General features: G+C 39.2%; 1 protein-coding gene across 1 annotated transcript in view; it reads left to right on the top strand.

The window, feature by feature from the left end:
- Positions 1-22,281, top strand: part of LOC134529297 (glutamate receptor 1-like) — a 224,119-nt gene that overhangs the window by 174,596 nt on the left and 27,242 nt on the right. Inside the window, exons 13-15 of the mRNA XM_063363208.1 lie at positions 9,650-10,014; positions 18,883-19,081; positions 19,678-19,922. Coding sequence (XP_063219278.1) covers positions 9,650-10,014; positions 18,883-19,081; positions 19,678-19,922 — 809 coding nt within the window. The remainder of the gene's footprint in view (positions 1-9,649; positions 10,015-18,882; positions 19,082-19,677; positions 19,923-22,281) is intronic.

Raw genomic sequence — 22,281 nt, forward strand, 5'->3', positions numbered from 1 at the left:
TAAGCGACTCGCTCGGGCTTCCCACAGTCTAGTTTATCGTTAACCATCGCATACCGCCCGGTCTCTAGGGCGTGTATGTTGAGTCGTCACTCGCCTGTTTTGATAGTCCCGAAGTGTTCTACGGCCCAGCGGGTGGCCGACGATGAACACCTGGTGGGGCCTCACAGGGTCCTCGGGCTGCTCCGAGGCGCTCAGCAGTGCTGATAAGGTCTTAGGGCTCAGGACTCAGCCAGCTGTCTGGTTAGCTGAGTGTGCTAGAGGGGCTGAGGCGGCGACTATGCTGGGTTGGTGCCCCCAGCCGCTGATCGGCGCCGAAGCTCTAATACCCTCCCAATCTACAACAGGGAGCGATCCCTCACACTTCTGTATGTTAAAAGCTCTGGAATGTTTAAAAGAGAACTGGAAGATACTCCCACGCTACCCTTTAAAGGCGCATATTGGGAGGGGAACGTGAGAACGCCGGCCGCCAGGTCGGAATAAATCTGCTCCGGGGCGCTGGACCGGGAAACGTCAGCCATGTCTTCGCTGCCGGAGTCACGGGTTCGGGACCTGGTGCAACCCGTCCCTAGCCACCGCTCCAGGGGCTCGGTTCCTCGCTCGTCGTAACAGGGGCTAGCCTCAGGACTAGCGCTTCCTTCGTGTAGCAATGGCGTGGTACGGGTGTCCGTCGTGACGTCACACCCGCGGGCTCGAAGCCTCGAACTCTTCACTCGGCCCGGCTAGAACAGGGGCTGCGCAACCGAGTGTGTGCTGCTTCCAACAGGCAACCAGAGTCCATCCTGGTTGCCCTTCCTCGGGGTTGTCCTGCGGGGTGGCCTGGTGACGATGCCCTCCGGTATCGACGGCGAGGCTGGTGTTTGACTGTGGTCGGGTTGTGACGTCAGCGGACAGCATGACCGACCACCTCAGCCAATGGTGTCGACGTATGCACTGGGGGCTCCACACTGCCCCCTTATAAATGTGTTTCGGGGGTGATTCATCAACCCACGGTCCGGGTTTAGCGAACCAAATCCGTTCTGGGGGTTTCCACAACCGCCTGGCGAGGAACGAGACGCAGGTCAAAAACACTCGGTTCCAGCAAACGGGTCTCTCCAGGAGTTGGTGTTATATGCGCTGCGGGACCCGTTCACTGAGCCGTTTCCTATCAACCGCGTTCGAATACGCTATTTTTCTCTCAGGGCAGCTGTTCGTCTAAAAACAAAACGTTACCAAGTGGTGACACCGGTAACAAACGCGTAATGAAAAAAATGGGGTGTGGCTGTGTCATGGCTATGGCCGTGTGTTGTACATGAATACGTGTACGTAACAGGTAATACTTTGTTGGCTTCAATGCGCGCAGAAACCACACACGATCACACACATCACACTTATGTCCGAATGGATTGTAGACAAACGTCGTAGTGAAACCTGCACTAGGTGCTGCCCAATGTGTCTTCATAATCGACGCTCGTACACAATCGCTGCCTATACAATCCGGCGTCGATATAGAAGCGATTTAATCATCCTTTTGCATAATTTCAACCGCCCCAGCTGCAGATTTACTGGCACCGTCGTTGATCCGCTCGGCCGCATTCATTCTTTTACGTTCCCGGCACTGCTTCACTCCGTCATACGGCGTTATATTGGTATCATTCGATTGCTTTTGGGGAGCCCTTTCCAACTGTATACGTTCTCTGTATTTGGATTTGGCTTTTTGACGCGTATAGGTGTAACGGAAATTGCAATGGTGACGTAATCATTCAAAATGGTGGTCATGGTATCCTTATTACTAGAAATGGCTTATCGGAGGCATTATACATGGATTCTTAAGCCGTTTTTAGGACATTGTTTTCTTTCTAAGGCAAAATGACTTTTGAGGTTTTAGAAATTATAATTTTTGAATTTTGGAAAGATTTTGAGAATTTTTGGTGGGATTGTTTTTCCAAAAAAATGGAAATTTTGGCGAATTTTGAGGATTTTTGGGTAAATTTGGGCAAATGTTGGTAATATCCGGCTAATTTTGAAGGTTAAAGGTTCTAGGTTAAGGTAAAATTTCAAAGTCAAGGTCATCCAAGATGGCCGCCGTGACGTCAAAATCCAATAGGCGGTTCGGCTCCCGCTCCACGCGCCAGCGCCATGTCCCAGGGCGTACCAAAGTATACTACTGTTAATATAAACCTAATATGTTCTTATGTATTTTAATAATTGTTAATACACAAATCCTAAAATAAAGTTCTGTTGCAGTGAGATTTATTCGAAGAGAAAAAAAAGACACAGGCATCTGGCTGGCACGCAGCAATTCGTGTTATCGTCGTCACTGTTGAATTGGCCGGCTACGGATGAAAACCAATTTGCTCTACAAGAGAACTTTTTTCCTTATTGGAACGAAAGAATGAGTTCACACTTGACAATGGGAGCCGTGAGGTGGCGCATGTGCATTGCCCATGAGCAATAATTGAAGGTTTTGGTGTTTCAAGAGGTTATGATATAGTTAGGTGGAGTGTGAGGTTGATGTTGCTCGCTGTAGGTGTGATGTTTTCAGTAAATTTATGAACGGATAATGTATTCTGACAATTAAGTAAAAATGGTTTTATGGAAGAAAATAAACAGAAAAAAATATGAAATTAAATGTTTGTTATTAAAGTCATCGTGTCAATGAAAATTCTAGACGTCTTGTTTGTTGTCTAAAATTGTTCTACACCTTGTAACTGAGTTCAGTGCCCTCCTCTAATGTTTTCTTATGAACATCGATCATATACAGGCCGTATAGCCTCTCGTCTCCCATCGTTGATCGATTCCATGTCTTGACACGTCATAACGTACTAAACAAACATTCCGTGCTACATATTGTCGCTGGAATAGTTAGGTCAGTCTTAATGGCGTCGCATACAGCTAGGTAAAACAGGGTGGCTTGAGCAATGAAATATGTGTATTAAAAAAAAATTTCATTAAAGGCCACTAGGTAGCCTCGGCAGTAAAATTCTTAAAAAAAACTTACATAAAAGTTATGTATGTGTTGTGCAATTGCTGAAAATGAGAGATGCCTATTCAAATAACGACGCTATTAGAATTCGAAACTCGCATAGCTCACGGCCGCACCTAAAAAAACAAAACAAAAATAAAACCGATGCAATGGCCGTTGCTATGATTACAGAAAAAGCTTTATCTAAAATATAAAAATTAATGTTTTTTTGTGTATGTTCGTCTCCTATGCGTGCGCGCATCGTTCAACCACATGAGTTGAAGCTTTGAACAGTTGTTGTTGGCACTTTCGCGAAAGTTTCTGACATAGTACCATTAACTAACAATAGGTAGCGCGCGAGCAGTATCCGATTATGTATTTATATATTTATTTATTTCGCTGTTGCAATGTTGAAGCATTATTTGTATTCATGGCAACGAGCTTTTGCAATGTTGATACCTTCTGCGTCTCCGTGGCAGCGACCATTGCAAAGGTAGCATCAATTTTTTTTTATTCTTCGTGCGTCAGTGAGTAGTGTAGGCATATATTGCCGTGACAAAGCACCAGCTGTAATTTTATATACTCTTATATAATATTTAATTTAGAATCTTTGCGATGCGTAAAGCCGGGCAACACCGGGTATTTTAGCTAGTAATACACACATACACACACCAACACACACACACACACACACACACACACACACATATATATATATATATATATATATATATACACACACACACACAGTATCCGATACGAATCACGCACCACCAATTGTACGTTTATGGAACTATGTTAGAAACTTAAGTGAAAGTGCCAACAACAAATGTACAAATATAACACAATCGGAAGAACGATGCGCACACGTATAGAAGACGAGCACATAAACATTAATTGTTATATATGTTATAAGTGAATAGTATAATGTCTAGATGCAGATGCAGATGCAGCTCTCTGACACTAAGCCTGCGGGCGCCCATGCGTGTGTGTCGTGACGGTGGAAGCTTGTAGGAGCTGGAAGTGACCTGTCTCTGCGAGGCGAGGCAGCGCGCGGATGGAGTTGTGTTGTGGGAGTTGCGACACTTGTTTGTAAGGAATGTACCGAGACGTGGCTGCCAATACAAAATGAGCAGCCTGCAACCCACTGCTGGTGTTGTTCCTTTGGGGCACATTTCCCCTTAAAGGACCCGCCTAGTCAGTGGTGTATTTGCGTTAGTGAGGCAGGACGCTCGTTTGTATTTCTAGCGCGGTATCGCCTCTAAGCTCAAGGCTCTGATGTGGCGCGCAGTCTTCTCGTCGTGCACAGGACAGCTATGCAATTTGAGTGGTGAGCGTTTCATTATATGATGGAGAAAAGAAGATAAAGGTATAACGAAAGTCCATTAAATCGTTTTTGTGAATATGTACTGGTTATTTTATGCATTAATATTATTCTGAAAACACACTTTTGATCTATTTTAACTCTTTCAAAAAACAGTTTAAAAACGTAATACGGAAAAAAAAATACTTATCGGCTCTCAGCGAATTCGTAAATGCTTAACGTAAACAAACCCACTCGGATATCTTGAGCAGTTTTCAAATAGCGTTGTTTTTTCCTGAAGCTCTGCACTCCCTGTGTGTGCCCGGGTAGGCGGGGGCCTTAAGTTCAGCTTGCCTTTGGTGTTCCGGTCGGTCCAAGAACTGGCTGCGTGTTCGCTCGGTCCTGGCGGCAGACAGAGGAAACTGTCGGAGGGAAATGAAGGCTTAGTTCGCTTGAGCAAGTGCACATGTGATGACAGATACACTAGGCAGGAGTGCCGACTTGAAACAGCCATCCAAGTGGACAACCTGTGAAAGTGCATAGGTGAATTAGTGTTGCTAAATGACCCCAAAGTGCAACGAAATTCAGTGTCATTTATCCATCCTCGTGTGTCATTTCCTAACAGCTTATTTTGATAATCATTGTCCCTAATTCCTTACTTCCTGTGCTAACCAGATTCAGACTCTGTGTTACGGACGACAAATGTCGGGTCTTCATTAACTTCTAGCTCATTTTAATCTCAGTGTTTCTGCTTATCATTGTACATAATTTTTCATTTCAGTAAGCAGTGTTTTTAAAGTTATACTTCTTTAGGCACGTTATAAAAAAATTATGAGAGTGAATATTTACGATGCGCGCGCACCATACAAAGAAATTTTCGCAGGATGACAAAACGCTACACACAAAAAAAAAGCTGCATACAAACAGAAATTATATATGAGCGTTTAAATCTTATACTTTATTGATTGATATTGAATACTGATCCATGTCATTAAAACATTAATTTAATGTGAATATTAGTTATAGAAATTGTTTTTATAAACTTTTTCAAGTGTGTTTTCAAATGATTTTATATAAGTGAGGTAGGTTATTATTCTTCAGGCGCGTTATGAAAAAATAATGAGAATGAAATTTTACGATGTGCGCGCAGCATGCAACATAAGTTAACAAAATGAAAAAGGGCTACATACAAATAAAAACTCTATCCGTGCTTTTAAATCATTTACTTTAGTGATTGATATTAAAAACCGGTCCATATACTTAAAAAAATATTTACTGAGAATATTAGTGATATAAATTGCTTATATATTTATATCAGTGAGGTTATGTTCCCGTACGTATAATTTATTTGCAGTATAATTAGTTTTGTAATAATTTTCCCTACGTTTTTATAGTTCTCGAATTGTGGACACAAAAATGTACGGAAACCAAGTGTAAAACACTCGCGATCTGCAGGCCGTGCCGAGGTTCACGAAGCAGCTGTGAGCTCGGGCGGACTCGGGCGGACTCGGGCGCACTCGGGCGGGGAGTGCGGCGTCAGGCGCGGCTAACGAGCGCCTCCAGGGCGGCCGCAATCAGCGAGGCTCCGCTGCACACGGCGGCGTCAAGGGCCCCGCCCACCTGCAGTCATTACTGTTGCTCGCCGGAGCCGCTAGGGGCGACACTGGGGCGCGCAGCGAGGCTCGTGGCCTTCAAACTCCGAGCGGCGGGCTTGCTGCCTTATTGCTTTCACAAACATTTATGTAACTTACATGTTTTGGTACCTTAGATCCTCATGGTAAATACTAGTTTAAATTTCTGAACTGGAACATCTTTAAGCGCGTTATGAAAAAAAATTACTAGAATGAATTTTTACGATGCGCGCGCACCATGCAACGAAATTTTTACAATATGAAAAAGAAGACAACATACAAAAAAAATTACATATATGCTTTTTAATTTTATACTTAGTGATTGATTTTGAATACTGGTTTATAATATCAAACCCATGTATCTATTTTGAAAATTAGTTATAAAAAGGGTGTTTATAAACTTTTTCAAGTGTTATTATATAATTGAAGTCATGTTTCCGTATGTATAATTAATTTGCATTATAAATTATTACATTATTATTCAAAATCAATTAAAATTAATTAATAAGAATAAACTTTAAGCATATTTATTAATTTTCATTATTAATTAAATTGTAACTCGTTTATTTTTATAATTAAATAATTAATTTCATACACGTGTTTATATTTATATTTAATACAGAGTATTAATTTAAATATTTTAATTTCATGGAATACATATGGATTTTTCCAACCGAATTTATATCACTACAGTATTTTTATTATTGTATTCCCATTAATTATTTAATGCCAAATTAAAGTAAGTTTTTTTTTGCTACGCCAAATATAGCTTCTAACTCATGTACATAAGTACAAGCACCCATAATTTTAAAATATCGAAATTAAAATAAAGTTAACCAGAATACATTCAATATTATTTTCGAAAACAAACACAAATACGGCCATTATAATTTTTTTATACTTATTTAAACTAAAATTATGTTATTATAACTGTCAAACATGTTTTCACTAATGTTTTTAAAGCTCTGGATAGGAAGAAGTAAGCAGCTCTCCATGCGACCTGGAAAGCATGCTGCTACAGGTAGTTTATCCCGCCTTCACAAGGGCCGAAGTGTGCAGTTGGACCTTGCAGTTCTCGACCATATAAGGTCGCGGTGTTTCATATCAGACCTCCTGGAGTGTGGCACGGGAACAGATCTTGCCCGAAGTCTGCCTATCGAGAGCTACACATCGCCAGAAGGAACTGAAATGAGCGTGTTTTATGCAATAATAATAATTTTTTCCCAGCCCCAGCCCTCGCAGAATCTGGTAAAGCAGAAATAAAAACTGAATTCTGTGAGATATTCAGCTCCTCGCAGTCATGCCAATTGCGGCACGCTAGCACACACTAGCATATCTAAACTTATGGAGCAACCGTTTTCCAGGCTCTTAACGGTGGAAGTTCTATCATTTTAAAAACAGACAGGCAGAGTAATCGTTGTTTTTTTCTTACTCAACATTTAGCATTTATTTGATATGTTTAAGGTGCCTGATGTAGACAGTAGTATATACATTATATTCTGGCACTGGAGTCTGGAGGTGAAATAAGATTGTCGACAACCATCTTGTATTCTGACGACATGGAAACCATTATGGTGACCTTGTCCTTCAAAATTGAGTCAAAATTGGCCAAAACGTACTCTAAATTATTCAATTCGACTCAAAATTTCACAAAACAAAAAGCTTAAATAATTTCTAAAAAAATTGACGTTGCTTGAAAAATCCTTAAAATAATTAAATATCCTTAAAATTTGAACTCAAGCCTCTGAGGTCACGCAAGACCTTGACCCCGGCCACCATCTTGTTTGATCCTGACCACAGTCGCCAATTTTGTATTCTAGAAAATTCCACCATTTGTGATTATGCCATTTTGAAATTTAGAGCATTATACCATATTAAATAATTTCATGACCGACACATTATCCGCCACCTTGTGAACCGATATTATGAAACAAAATGTTAGAAAAATATAAAAAAAATAAATGTACCTATTAAATTTTATAGCATTTAGATCTTTGATTCCGTAATTATTGGTTAAAACCCGACAAGTTCAATTTAAAAAAAGTCCTACTTCTATTGTGACTACCAGAAGACTGACCCTAACTACTAATACCATGGAATACATTACTCCTACCAGTGTGACGCCTCAGCAGCCATAATTAACACTGTCATGCTGGATTATCTTCGTCAGCTAGAGTACGCTACCATCATATTAGTTTATGTTTTGCTTGCTAGAGCGCACTAGCATCAATCACCAGATCGTCGGCTACCATATCAATCACCAGATCGTCAGCTATAATTGCATTTACCGTCTTTTCAAACATCTGTGCTTTTGAATAATTTTAGGAAATTCAAGTCAGTTTTGGTGGATTTTGAGTCAAATTGGACAAATTATGAGTCAATTTTAGCAAATCTTGAGTAAATGTTGACATCAAAATCCAAAAGGACTTTCGAAAAGCCCAGTGCACCCCCGGACTCCAGGGCCCAAAAGTACATTTATTTACGTCTGTAGAGAAGACTTAAGTATCTTTAGCCCTAAAAGGGAGCGCACAACATGAATAGGAATTGAGCAAGATCGAAGTCTACGTATTTAAGGACAGGTTCTTGCGTGCAATCTGGAGGCCGAAAGTACAGCCAAGCCAGAGTTTCTGATTGCAGAGAGGGTATTTGAGAGTGGAGGTAGTTTAGAATGGAGGTAGTTGAGAGTGGAAGTAGTTGAGAGTGGATTTAGTTGAGAGTGGATGTAGTTGAGAGTGGAGGTAATTGAGAGTGGAGGTAATTGAGAGTGGATGTAATTGAGAGTGGAGGTAGTTGAGAGTGGATGTAGTTGAGAGTGGAGGTAGTTGAGAGTGGAAGTAGTCGAGAGTGGATGTAGTTGAGAGTGGATGTAGTTGAGAGTGGATGTAGTTGAGATTGGATGTAGTTGAGAGTGGATGTAGTTGAGATTGGAGGTAGTTGAGATTGGAGGTAATTGAGATTGGAGGTAATTGAGAGTGGAGGTGGTTGAGAGTGGATGTAGTTGAGAGTGGATGTAGTTGAGAGTGGATGTAGTTGAGAGTGGAGGTAGTTGAGAGTGGAGGTAGTTGAGAGTGGATGTAGTTGAGAGTGGATGTAGTTGAGAGTGGAGGTAGTTGAGAGTGGAGGTAGTTGAGAGTGGATGTAGTTGAGAGTGGATGTAGTTGAGAGTGGAGGTAGTTGAGAGTGGAGGTAGTTGAGAGTGGAGGTAGTTGAGAGTGGAGGTAGTTGAGAGTGGAGGTAGTTGAGAGTGGATGTAGTTGAGAGTGGATGTAGTTGAGAGTGGATGTAGTTGAGAGTGGAGGTAGTTGAGAGTGGAGGTAGTTGAGAGTGGAGGTAGCTGAGAGTGGAGGTAGTTGAGAGTGGAGGTAGTTGAGAGTGGATGTAGTTGAGAGTGGATGTAGTTGAGAGTGGATGTAGTTGAGAGTGGAGGTAGTTGAGAGTGGAGGTAGTTGAGAGTGGATGTAGTTGAGAGTGGATGTAGTTGAGAGTGGATGTAGTTGAGAGTGGAGGTAGTTGAGAGTGGAGGTAGTTGAGAGTGGAGGTAGTTGAGAGTGGAGGTAGTTGAGAGTGGAGGTAGTTGATAGTGGAGGTAATTGAGAGTGGAGGTAGTTGAGAGTGGAGGTAGTTGAGAGTGGAGGTAGTTGAGAGTGGAGGTAGTTGAGAGTGGAGGTAGTTGAGAGTGGAGGTAGTTGAGAGTGGAGGTAGCTGAGAGTGGAGGTAGTTGAGAATGGAGGTAGTTGAGATTGGAGGCCATAGGTGTCCCGGGTTTGCTTCCAGGAGGCCGACATCGCCATCGCGTCCATGACCATCACGTCGGAGCGCGAGCGGGTGATCGACTTCAGCAAGCCCTTCATGTCGCTGGGCATCAGCATCATGATCAAGAAGCCGATGAAGCAGAAGCCGGGGGTGTTCAGCTTCCTGAACCCTCTGTCCAAGGAGATCTGGGTGTGCGTCATCTTCTCCTACGTCGGCGTGAGCATCGTACTGTTCATCGTGTCACGCTTCTCGCCGTACGAGTGGCGCCTGGCCGACCCCCAGAGCTCGCCCCAGGGCAGCTCCGTCGCCAACGACTTCTCCATCCTCAACAGCCTGTGGTTCTCTCTGGGCGCCTTCATGCAGCAGGGATGCGACATCTCCCCCAGGTACCCACCCACAGCCGCTCAGGCGGAGGTCACTCTCTACGTGGCATGGGCTCCACCTGTCATGGCAGCTGGCAAAGCAAAGACTTAGTCTACACTACAACTGACAACTCTTGAAAACACGGAAAACCAAACTGCCTTACATAATTTTAGAGATAAAAATAGATCAAGTTTCAAATGAATAATTAATTTGTAATAAATAGTGCCAGTAAATACAGTTTCTGTTTAGCAATATTCATAATAGCTTATGTGAAAGGCATACATATTACACTAAAAAGATTTTCTCAGTTGATCCTGAGAACAAAGAGAAATCATATTATCTTAACAGAAGGTGCAACATGTAAGGGAAAGATTATTTACTAGCTTTTACCCGCGTCTTCGCTCGAGTTATGTCCTTAAGTATCAAAGATCATTGCAAACAAAAAAAAATGGTAAATGTTCTTTTTTATTGCGTGACTGGTATCATCACTATTTAAAAATTCTAACATCCGATTTAGCTTAAAAAACTGAAAGCATGTTTTATTGAAATATGTTTTTAATCCTAACATTTTAAAAAGTTCGAAGTATTAACGTAGAATAAAAATAATTAATTAATTAATAATCTGCCCGAATTTTGTGATCCGTAGCCTCGTTCCATTACATAGTCGAGGAGCATTTAGATATTGTATAAGCGTAACTTGTAGGCCTACATTTAGTTTCATTTAAAGTTTATGTGAGGGTACACCCGAAAGTTCAAGTGAATTTAAAAACTCCGAAGGATATGAAGTATCCATGATTGTATCTATTGACAAATACTCCATTTCCCCTTGCACTTCTTTTAAAATGTAAGTGTAGATTTTATTAACGATATACATTTTTTGGCGCCAATATTGCTCTTCCGTACAACCACAGATCACTATTCAAATTTTGCTGCAAGTCCGGGAAAACTTGAGTAATTAGATCGACATCATTTTCACTCAATTACAAAATTCTCTTGAAAGTAAAATATAAGCTTCAGCATCAATGTCCAAACAACAATCACCGAATAAAATAGATACCTAACCTCAAAAATTAAAAAAGTTTAAGTATTGCTTGGTGGTGACAGAAAAATAAAATTGAATAGTAAATTGACCGCCGGTATTATATTATTAAATTAACGAATTATTTAATTTACTTATTGAAACACCAGATGGCGTTAAATGTCATTCAAATTACTCAAACTCGCAGTCAAACGATCATACATACAAATATCAATTTTTTTTGCCCTTCGGAAGAAAATGTTTTTTTTTTTTTTTTTTTTCAATAAAAAGTATTCTATGTTACTTCTAATACCCCCAAGAAAATGTGTACACATTTTCATGATGATCGGTTAAGTAGTTTTCGCGTGAAAGCGTAACAAAAAAACTTACATTCACTTCTATACTAATACTAGCTGCAGTACCCGGCTTTGCCCGGGCTGAACAACGGCGCGAGTAACAGCAAAATGGATAGCGATATGTCCAGTGTGGTGGACATTAAGAAATGACACATAATTACTGTTTGTGTATCTGTGACCTATGGTTTTCTGTTTACCCATGGCGATCGGTTGAAAGATTTAGAAGTTGATGCGCTACAGCGCCATCTAGCGGCGAGTTACAAAAAAATTGTTAGAATAAAAACCTTCTCCATTATAAAAACACTTCGATGTGCCAACTTTCATGGCGATCGGTCAAACAGTGTAGGAGTTTATCGACGTCATACATGCCAACATCCAATTATATATATTCTTATATTTATTTAGAAATTTTGGGGCTTTCACTTTTGCGGAAAGTGGATGTTCAGGACCTCGAATGGTTTGGAACACTCCATCTGGAAAGAATAGATATTTGAAATTCCTGAAATTGTCAAAATTTTGGGGGTTTGTTCCCAGAGGGGGGCGGGGGTTTCGAGGACCCTGAATGGCTCGAAAACACTTAAAATCGAAAAATATGGATTTTTAAAATTTTTTAAACTTTCGAAATTATGGCTCGGAAACACTCCAAATCGAAAGAGATATAAATGAATATAAGAATGTAGGCATTTACTGTACTTATAGCTACCATAATAACAATATTGACAAATAGAAAGCTTATTACCTACCTATGAATAATTATCTAAATAAATAAATTAATAAATAACTGTATGTTTAAGAATTTACGTACATACATAATATTAAACTTTAAACTATACATACCAAAAAAAGAACGAAGGATGTTTGTGAAACTATTTTTTATTTGTCATAATGTTTAAAACATTTGTAGGATTTGTTTATATGTAAAACTGTGGTGGCAATATTCCGCTTATCCAAAGGAGTATAGAAATTAATAGAGATATCACTCCCTGTACACACCACAAATCTTTGAATTAAGTAAAAAAAAAAAACATAGTCCTAAATAAAACAAAAAGTATAAATAACAACTAATTTGGCAAAAAAATTTATACAACTGGAATGACAATGTTAACATCCGCCTGAAATTTAATAGAAGTAGGTAGGTAAGAATATATATATAAGAAATTAAATGAAATTAAAACATACATAAATAAAATTATCTCACACTCAACCAAACATAATGTTTAATATGAAATAAAGGAAAATGGCAATTACACGTAACTATTATAATTAATTAAAAAAATCAACTTTCCTTAAATTTAAACAACTGGAATGACATTATTAAAATCCGCCTGAAATTTAATAGAAGTAGGTAGGTAAGAATATATATATATATATATATATATATATATATATATATATATATATATATACTAGCCGCAGTACCCGGCTTTGCCCGCGAGTTACAGCAAAATGGATAGCAATATTTCCAGTGTGGTGGACATTAAGAAATGACACATAATTACTGTTTGTGTATATGTGACATATCGTTTTCTGTTTACCCATGGCGATCGGTTGAAAGGTTTAGAAGTTGGTGCGATACAGCGCCATCTAGCGGCGAGTTACAAAAAAATTGTTAGAATAAAAACCTTCTCCATTATAAAAACACTTCGATGTGCCAACTTTCATGGCGATCGGTCAAACGGTGTAAGAGTTTATCGACGACATACATGCCAACATCCAATTTATATATATTCTTATATTTCGAAATTTTGGGGCTTTCACTTTTGCGAAAAGTGGATGTTCAGGACCTCGAATTGTTTGGAACACTCCATCTCGAAAGAAAAGATATTTGAAATTCCTGAAATTGTCGAAATTTTGGGGGTTTGTTCCCAGAGGGGGGCGGGGGGTTCGAGGACCCTGAATGGCTCGAAAACACTTAAAATCGAATGAGATAGATTTTTCAAATTTTTTAAACTTTCGAAATTTTGGGGCTTTAACCACCTGTGCGGTGGGGGGGGGGGTTGACTTTGAGGACCCCGAATGGCTCGGAAACACTCCAAATCGAAAGAGATATAAAGGAATATAAGAATGTAGGCATTTACAGTACTCCTATCTACCATAATAACAATATTGACAAATAGAAAGCTTATTACCTACCTATTAATAATTATCTAAATAAATTATTAAATAACTCTATGTTTAAGAATATACGTACATACATAATATTAAACTTCAAACTATACACACCAAAAAAAAAAAACTAAGGATGTTTGTGAAACTATATTTATTTGTCGTAATGTTTAAAACATTTGTAGGATTTCTTTATATGTAAAACTGTGGTGGCAATATTCCGCTTATCCAAAGGAGTATAGAAATTAATAGAGACATTACTCCCTGTACACACCACAAATCTTTGAATTAAGTATAAAAAAAACATAGTCCAAAATGAAACAAAAAGTATAAATAACAACTAATTTGACAAAAAAATTATACAACTGGAATGACAATGTTAACATCCGCCTGAATTTATTATAAGTAGGTAGGTAAGACTATATATATAAAAAATTAAATGTAATTAAAACATACATAAATAAAATTATTTCACACTCAACCAAACATAATGTTTAATATGAAATAAAGGAAGATGGCAATTCCACGTAACTATTCTAATTAATAAAAAAAAACTTTCCGGAAATAGTTAAATTCAAATCTTTCAACAATAAATTACATAATTGATAAATATTTCTGGTCTTCGGTCTCAGCAGCCCTAAGACTCATGACGCTCAGCAGATAAATTATAAACACCAAACCAAACTCCTTGCAAATAAGTAGGTAATGTAAAAAAAATAACAATATTGACAAATAGAAAATATTAGTAGGCCCTACCTACCTATGAATAAATTTCGAAGAAATTTATAAGTTTAAGAATTTATGTACCTACATAATATTAAACTTGAAACTATCCACACAATAGAAACCTAAGAATGTTAGTGAAACTAATTTTTTTTATTTGTCATTAACCTAAAATACGTATGTTTCCAAAATGAAACAAATTATAAATAATGACCAATTTGACAAAAAAATTGCACAACTCGAATGACATTGAAAACATGCACGTGAAATTTAAAAGAATTATGAGTGCCCTAGGTAGGGAGAAAAATGTTTATAGAAGAAATTAAATAAAAAAAATGGGTGCGGGTACTTAGGTACGCGCATGAGAAGTTATGCTTCTTTGGCATCATTAAAAAATAGTTTTTAATTGCATGCAAAAATATTGCGTGGAGTCCCTCCGCGTGGAAGAAGTGAAACTTCGTAATGTGTAAATGAAAAAAAAATGGGTAGAAATTGATTTTTAGTGAAATCATATTGTATCAAATCAAACTAAAAAAATAAAGGAAATAAATTTGTAACGATTCATAGATTGATCTTCAGAGAGAGCGAGACACCTAATGAATGTCTATAAAACTAACTTTTTTATGTGAGCAGATTTTCATGAAATAAATCATGAAATCATTCAACGATAAAAGCTGTTTATTTGAGTAAGCGGACGGGTTTGCCCCAAGGAGAAAATTGACGCGGCGAGACCTCGTGGACATAAAGAAATGACACACACTCACTATTTATGTGTCTATGAAACATGATTTTTTTCTGCAATTTAAATTGTAATATACAAAAACGGTATTGAAAATTGAAACAAATATGGCGACAACAGAAACTGTCAAGAGCTTTTTTTTCTTACTCTCTACTTAGTTCCTTACAATAGCAAAACGTAACGTAATGGCTTGAAAGCTATTGCTCGGCAGACATAGAGGAATGACACTAACAGTTTGTATATCTATGACACACATTACATTTTTTAGTTTTTTCTTAACTCAGAATCGAGATAAAATATCCAATTGTGAATCTAAACCATCTTCGAATCTCCGTGAACTCACACAAAAAATTTCATCAAAATCGGTCCAGCCGTCTAGGAGGAGTAGTGACATACACACGCACACAAGAACAATATATATAAAGATATATATATATAAGAAATTAAATGAAATTCAAACATAAATAAATAAAATTATCTCACACTCAACCAAACATAATGTTTAATATGAAATAAAGGAAGATGGCAATTACACGTAACTATTCTAATTAATAAAAAAAAATAAACTTTCCTGAAATAGTTAAATTCAAATTTTTAAACAATATATTACATAATTGATAAATATTTCTGGTCTTCGGTCTCAGCAGCCCTAAGACTCATGACGCTCAGCAGATAAATTATAAACACTAAACCAAACTCCTTGCAAATAAGTAGGTACTGTAAAAAAATAACAATATTGGCAAATAGAATGAATAAATTTCGAAGAAATTTATAAGTTTAAGAATTTATGTATCTACATAATATTAAACTTGAAACTATCCGCACAGTAAAAACCTAAAAATGTTAGTGAAACTAATTTTTTTTATTTGTCATAATACCTCAAATACGTATGTTTCCAAAATGAAACAAAGTATAAATAATGACCAATTTGACAAATAAAATTGTACAACTCGAATGACATTGAAAACATACACGTGAAATTTAAAAGTATTATGAGTGCCCTAGGTAGGGAGAAAAATTTTTTATAGAAGAAATTAAATAAAAAAAATGGGTGCGGGTACTTAGGTACGCGCATGAGAAGTTATGCTTCTTTGGCATCATTAAAAAATAGTTTTTAATTGCATGCAAAAATATTGCGTGGAGTCCCTCCGCGTGGAAAAAGTGAAACTTCGTAATGTGGAAATGAAAATAGGAATGGGTATAAATTGATTTTTAGTGAAATCATATCGTATCAAATCAAACGGAAAAAAAATAAAGGAAATAAAATTGTAACGATTCATAGATTGATCTTCAGAGAGAGCGAGACACCTAATGAATGTCTATAAAACTAACTTTTTTGTGTGAGCAGATTTTCATGAAATAAATCATGAAATCATTCAACTATAAAAGCTGTTTATTTGAGTAAGCGGACGGGTTTGCCCCAAGGAGAAAATTGACGCGGCGAGACCTCGTGGACATAGAGAAATGACACACACTCACTATTTATGTGTCTATGAAACATGATTTTTTTCTGCAATTTAAATTGTAATATACAAAAACGGTAATGAAAATTGAAACAAATATGGCGACACTACAAACTGTCAATATCTTTATTTTTTTCGTACTCTCTACTTAGTTCCTTACAATAGCATAACGTAACGTAATGGCTTGAAAGCTATTGCTCGGCAGACATAGAGGAATGACACTAACAGTTTGTATATCTATGACACACATTACATAAAATTAAGATATATTTTTTTAACCCGTTCAAAATTTATTTTTTTAGACAAAAGATAGCCTATGTCCATCCCCAGGATATAATCTATCTCCTTGCCAAATTTCATAACGATCCGTTCAGCCGTTCAGTCGGGAAAAGGTAACAAACAAACAGACAAATAGACAGACAGACAGTCAGAGTTACTTTCGCATTTATAATATAAGTAAGGATTATAAAGCTGAAGAGTTTGTTTGTTTGTTTGTTTGAACGCGCTAATCTCAGGTACCACTGGTCCGATTTGAAAAGTTCTTTCAGTGTTGGATAGTACATTTACCGAGGAAGGCTATAGGCTATATTATATTATCAATAACATTAGGGATCCTTACTAAAAGTCCAATTTAGAATCAAATGCGTTGAAGGGGAATAGATGCAACATGCAGTACACGTACTAAGTGTGTGTTGACAATGCCGCAGGCGCTAGAAGTTTATTTCCTATTGCATATTAACATTGTTGCCACGCACTAGATGCCTTATCATTCTTAATTTTTCCATGTCAGTAAAAAACACCCTTGTGATATTAACAACGAAGCAATCAGTACCCTCATAAGAGTTCAATTAGTATTTAAATACTTTTTATCACTTTAAATCGCAAACCTAAACTATTGTTTTTTTTCCTCTCTCTGTGTTTAATTTGTTTTTTTATTGCCCTTTTTTCAAGTATATATATTTTACAGACTTGAAACTTCACAGTAATGTTCCTGATGTTACGCAGGATGACATTTTCCGAAAATTAGATCCCATGGGTGGTTAAAACCAGGCAACAGTGGGTACTTTGTCTGCATGAGAACAGGATTTTGCATTGTTCATGCCTTCTGCGTCTCCATGGCAACGGGCATCGCGCGGCAGTGGCGTACCCACAAGGAGGGGCATGTATAATGAGCGGCGCAAGAGTGATCTGCCTGTAGACTGCCGTAGCGAAGTACGGGTACATCAGTTGTACGTTGCGTGCACGAGTCGGGAAACCATCAGTGCTATTTATTTTCTCTCCGGTACATTATACAGCATTGTAATAAATTTTCACTGAATTTTTTATTTACCATTACTGTAAATGGGAGATATGGCTTAATTTTTTCCATTAGTATAGCCGTGCGAAGCCGGGTCAGCAGCTATTTATAATATTAGTAGGGATCAAAGTTATTATTCAACGATTTACCCTGGGGTTGATCTAAACCATTCATGGGCAAAGTACAGCCCGCGGGCTAGTCAATCTGGCCCGCGACATGGTTTTGAAAACCCCTACAATTACACATAGGACAAAATGTATTTTCAGCGCAGCTAGAATAGAATAACGGTTTTCTTCTCATTGCGTTTTAAGTATGTATTAACGCATCTAATATTAACAGAGTTGGCACGCAACCTCGCGTAGGCGTAATGCCGTAGTAGATGTCTGTAGATCGGTAGCATGGCGACGTGGAGTACAATGCGCGTGGCAGTGTTCACAGTGGCTGGCCTGCAAAGCGCACGGCGTTGCTCGGCTAAGTTCGGAAAGTCATGTAGTCCATGTCAAGTCACCTCTGCGGCTGTGTGTCGGGCTTGTGTTTCTATAGTTTTTCTTTGTTGGTAGTGTTTCCTTGAAATTGTTGATCGTTACAAGGGCAGTAAAAAACGCAAAGTTGATTCAGAATGTCATGTTTTTAAAGATAAGTGGACTTAGAAATACCCTTTCACGCCTATTAAGGATCATTTTGTGTGCCTCATTTGCAATGAAGCTGTAGCCGTATTCAATGAATTAAACCTCTCACGACACTTCATGATAAAACATAACAACGCCACTCATGAAACTATGGCCGAAGAAGAACGTAAAAAACTGTCAGGTCAGCAATATATATATAAAAAAAACAAAGCTGTTCTCAAAAGCTAGCTACACATGCAAATTATGTTGTAGCATATAAGTTGTGTCTGATGTAAAAATCAAAAAATAAAGTTGTGAAGAAGAAGTGGGTTAATGGGACTGGGATGTGAAAGAGGTTTGTGCCGAGATACATCTCAGGCACGGTAGTGGGCAGCATGTGGTGGTTCTTCACGTATGTACTAGACAGGCACTTGAATACAATAAATATGTTGAAGGTGCTGAGATGAGGGAAGGGATTGTTCACAGGTCTATCTGGGGCCGGATGTTGGGCAGTGTGGTGTGGTTTTTCTTGAGGAGATATGGGTTGAAGGAGCTGAGATGACAGAGAGGTGTATGCGCAGGTCCATCTCAGGCCGGATAGTGGGCAGCGTGTGGTGGTTCTTCACGCTCATACTTATCTCGTCGTACACGGCCAACTTGGCGGCCTTCCTCACTGTTGAGCGCATGGTGGCACCCATCAACTCTCCCGAGGACCTGGCCTCGCAGACCGAGGTGCAGTACGGCACGCTGTACCACGGCGCCACCTGGGACTTCTTCAGGGTGAGATTCCCCCGGTGCACACCTTTCTTTCCTACCAGCAAGCTTTTTGTTCCTTCCACCTTTTGCCTCACTTCTTAAAGGTCCCTTCACTCTCCTTCTATTCAGCCATACTGATCCAGCCTATAACATGCTTATATGTAATACCACATTTGTAATTATTTAATGTGCATTTAGTTTGTTTAAATTTTGAATTGTATGATAAACTTACTGAAGGTATTTTCTATTACTGACACCTTAAAAAATATATATGTTAGGAATCCTAATTACCAATTGCTCAGGAAAATATAAAAATTTCCAAGGTCCTTACTTATTAATTAATTTTGGTAGATTTAAAAACCCATGAAATTTATTGTTTTACTATTTTAAACTCTATCGTAAATATTGTCATGACCTGTGTTTTGTAAAATATAAACTTGAGTTTGAGAAAATATAGTTTAATAGGATTTTTGTTTATTCGTTGAAAACTAAGGGCCTTAGCTAGCATGTCAAAAAAGTAAGATGTATTCAGTATAGATATCTTCACACACTGGATCCATGCAGGAACTGATCACATAGCACGAAGGTGGAGGAGATAGCCAGCCTGTGACTGCTTGCAGAGGTCGCAGATCACGCTCTACAGCAAGATGTGGGAGTTCATGAACTCGCGCAAGCACGTGTTCGTGCGCACGTACGACGAGGGAATCAGGCGCGTGCGCACGTCCAAGGGCAAGTATGCGCTGCTGATCGAGTCGCCGAAGAACGACTACATCAACGAGCGCGAGCCCTGCGACACCATGAAGGTGGGCAGGAACCTGGACGCCAAGGGCTTCGGCATCGCCACGCCGCTGGGGTCTCCACTCAGGTACTGCTCCTGTCGTCTGCACTTGTATCCTGTCCTCTTCTCCTTTCCTTGTCTCCTGCCATTGTCTCAAGCCGTTGTCTCAAGCCCTTGTCTAATGCCCTTGTTTCCTGCCCTCGTCTCCTTCCCTTGCTTCCTGCCCTCGTACCCTTCCATTGTCTCCTGCCCTTGTCTCTTGCCCCTATAACCTGCCCTCTTCTCCTGCCTTTATGTTATGCAATTATGTCGTGCCCTTGTATCCTACCCTCTTCTCCTTCCTTTATGTTATGTATGCAATTATGTCGTGCCCTTGTATCCTGCCCTCTTCTCCTTCCATTGTGTACTGCCATTGTATTATACATTATCTCATGCCCTTATATCCTGCTATTGTTTCCTGCCATTTTCTCATGCCCTCTTCTCCTGCCCTCGTCTCCTACCCTTGCTTCCTGCCCTCGTCTCCTTCCCTTGACTCCGGCCCTTTTCTCATGCCCTTATATCCTGCCCTCTTCTCCTTCCCTTGTATCCTGTCAGTGTATCATGCCATTGTCTCATGCCCTTGTATCCGGCCATTGTCTCATGCCCTTGTATCCGGCCATTGTTTCCTGCCATTTTCTCATGCCCTTGCCCTTGCTTTCTGCCCTCGTCTCCTTCCCTTGCTTCCTGCCCTGGTCGCCTTCCCTTGTCTCCTGCCATTGTCTCATGCCCTTGTATCCTGCAATTGTCTTTTGCCCTCATCTCCTGTCCTTATACTCTTCCCTTGCTTCCTGCCCTTACTGGAGGTAGGTGGTTATTCGCCTCCATATTGGTCGCACCGAACGCCCACCGACGTCTAGTCGCCCGGTGTTGCTCGTTGCACGAAGAGCCCGCCGGCAGCTACTCCCTGGCAACACCTGGACTCGCTAGTAAATTAAGTAAGATTCAGTTTGTTTTAGAGCGCCGATAGAAAGTTATTGGTAACATTTAAAGAAGATAAATACGCTTGATTGTCTGAGCTGCGAGCCACGAGACCACATAGCAGTGGCCCGGCGAGTGCCTGGACATCCCTCACCGTGACGCGGACAGTGGACACCCCTCATCATGGCCAGGACAGGCCCCGGTAATCCCTGTCCGCGCCGGAACACGGCCCCGGAAACGAAATTAAACAGCGCGCGATTTCCGGCGCGAACACGGGCAGGTTTTTGGGATCGCGACCCCTGATATTAGGCAGCCGTGACGTCATCGCAGCCCCGCGGGAGGGGCTAATGTCGTCGATACAACCCCGCCGCGCGAGGGGAAAAAACAAGGGAGGCAATTACAGCGGGGCGTCGCGCGACATGATTGGCTCGTGTAGGTCACGACGACGCGCTCCGGTGACGAGAACAAGGTCGAGGGGGCTGCATGTAGGCAACCATCCTTCGAGAAGCGTTACCGTGGTTGCCTAACTTGGGGTTCCAGGGGTAACGCTTCAGCTGGTAACATGCTTTGCTGGCGCAATTTTTGCGTATTTTTACACATTACCAATTGATTTATTTCTCATCCATTTATGTATACACAGTTTATGCATATATTAGGTTAAAAATGTGCTTTCACACTTCAAAGAAACCGGCATTAATTACAATTATTGATATTACACTTCTTTACAGCCGATAAATAAGATTAGTGGTAACGTCATAACAGGCTGTTGGCAACGAGTTCACTGATTTCACTCTGCAAGACTACGCCTAGAACATGAGAAACATTATTTTCCCCTTATTTTGTGTATTAGTACAGATTATTGTTAAGTTAAATTAACTTTATTAAAAAAATTGCATGAACTGTTGGTTAGGTTAGCTTCATTAGAAAAAAAAGTGTGTACTTTACTCAGTTTAGTTTAACTACATTCAAATACTTTAAAATAGTATGAAAGTTTGGTCAGGTTGGGTCAGCAATATTAAATAAAATTGTTGCTAACTTTACCTAACTAACCATCCACTCTATTTAAGCATACTTTATATGTAGATTGCCTAATATAACCAATCATCATTTTATGGGGTTTAAAAATGAAGCTAATCTAATTAAATGTAAAAAACAGTAAGCTGCCGGTGAGCTATTGGGAATATTGGATCACTCTTTTCACAGACTATCAGAAACATTGTCAGGAAATAAAAAAAAACAAAACAAAAAAAAACAATCCCTACTCGGATATTACTTATTTTAAGGTCGCGGTCCTAAAATAAGAAAATATTTTATTCCTATGTTTTTTTTTTCACTCATTGTGATCGGCATACTTAATATTATGCACTTTAGCCTATAATGTACCTTTCGAGGTGGAATAGTAAATTGTGTATTATCAAACAGTCTATTCTTAATTGGAAAATTGTTATTAACCATTGCCACATTGACATTTGATCTGGTGTTACAACAC

This window comes from Bacillus rossius, chromosome 1 (genome assembly GCF_032445375.1).
Source record: "Bacillus rossius redtenbacheri isolate Brsri chromosome 1, Brsri_v3, whole genome shotgun sequence".
Classification (NCBI taxonomy): Eukaryota; Metazoa; Arthropoda; class Insecta; order Phasmatodea; family Bacillidae; genus Bacillus; species Bacillus rossius.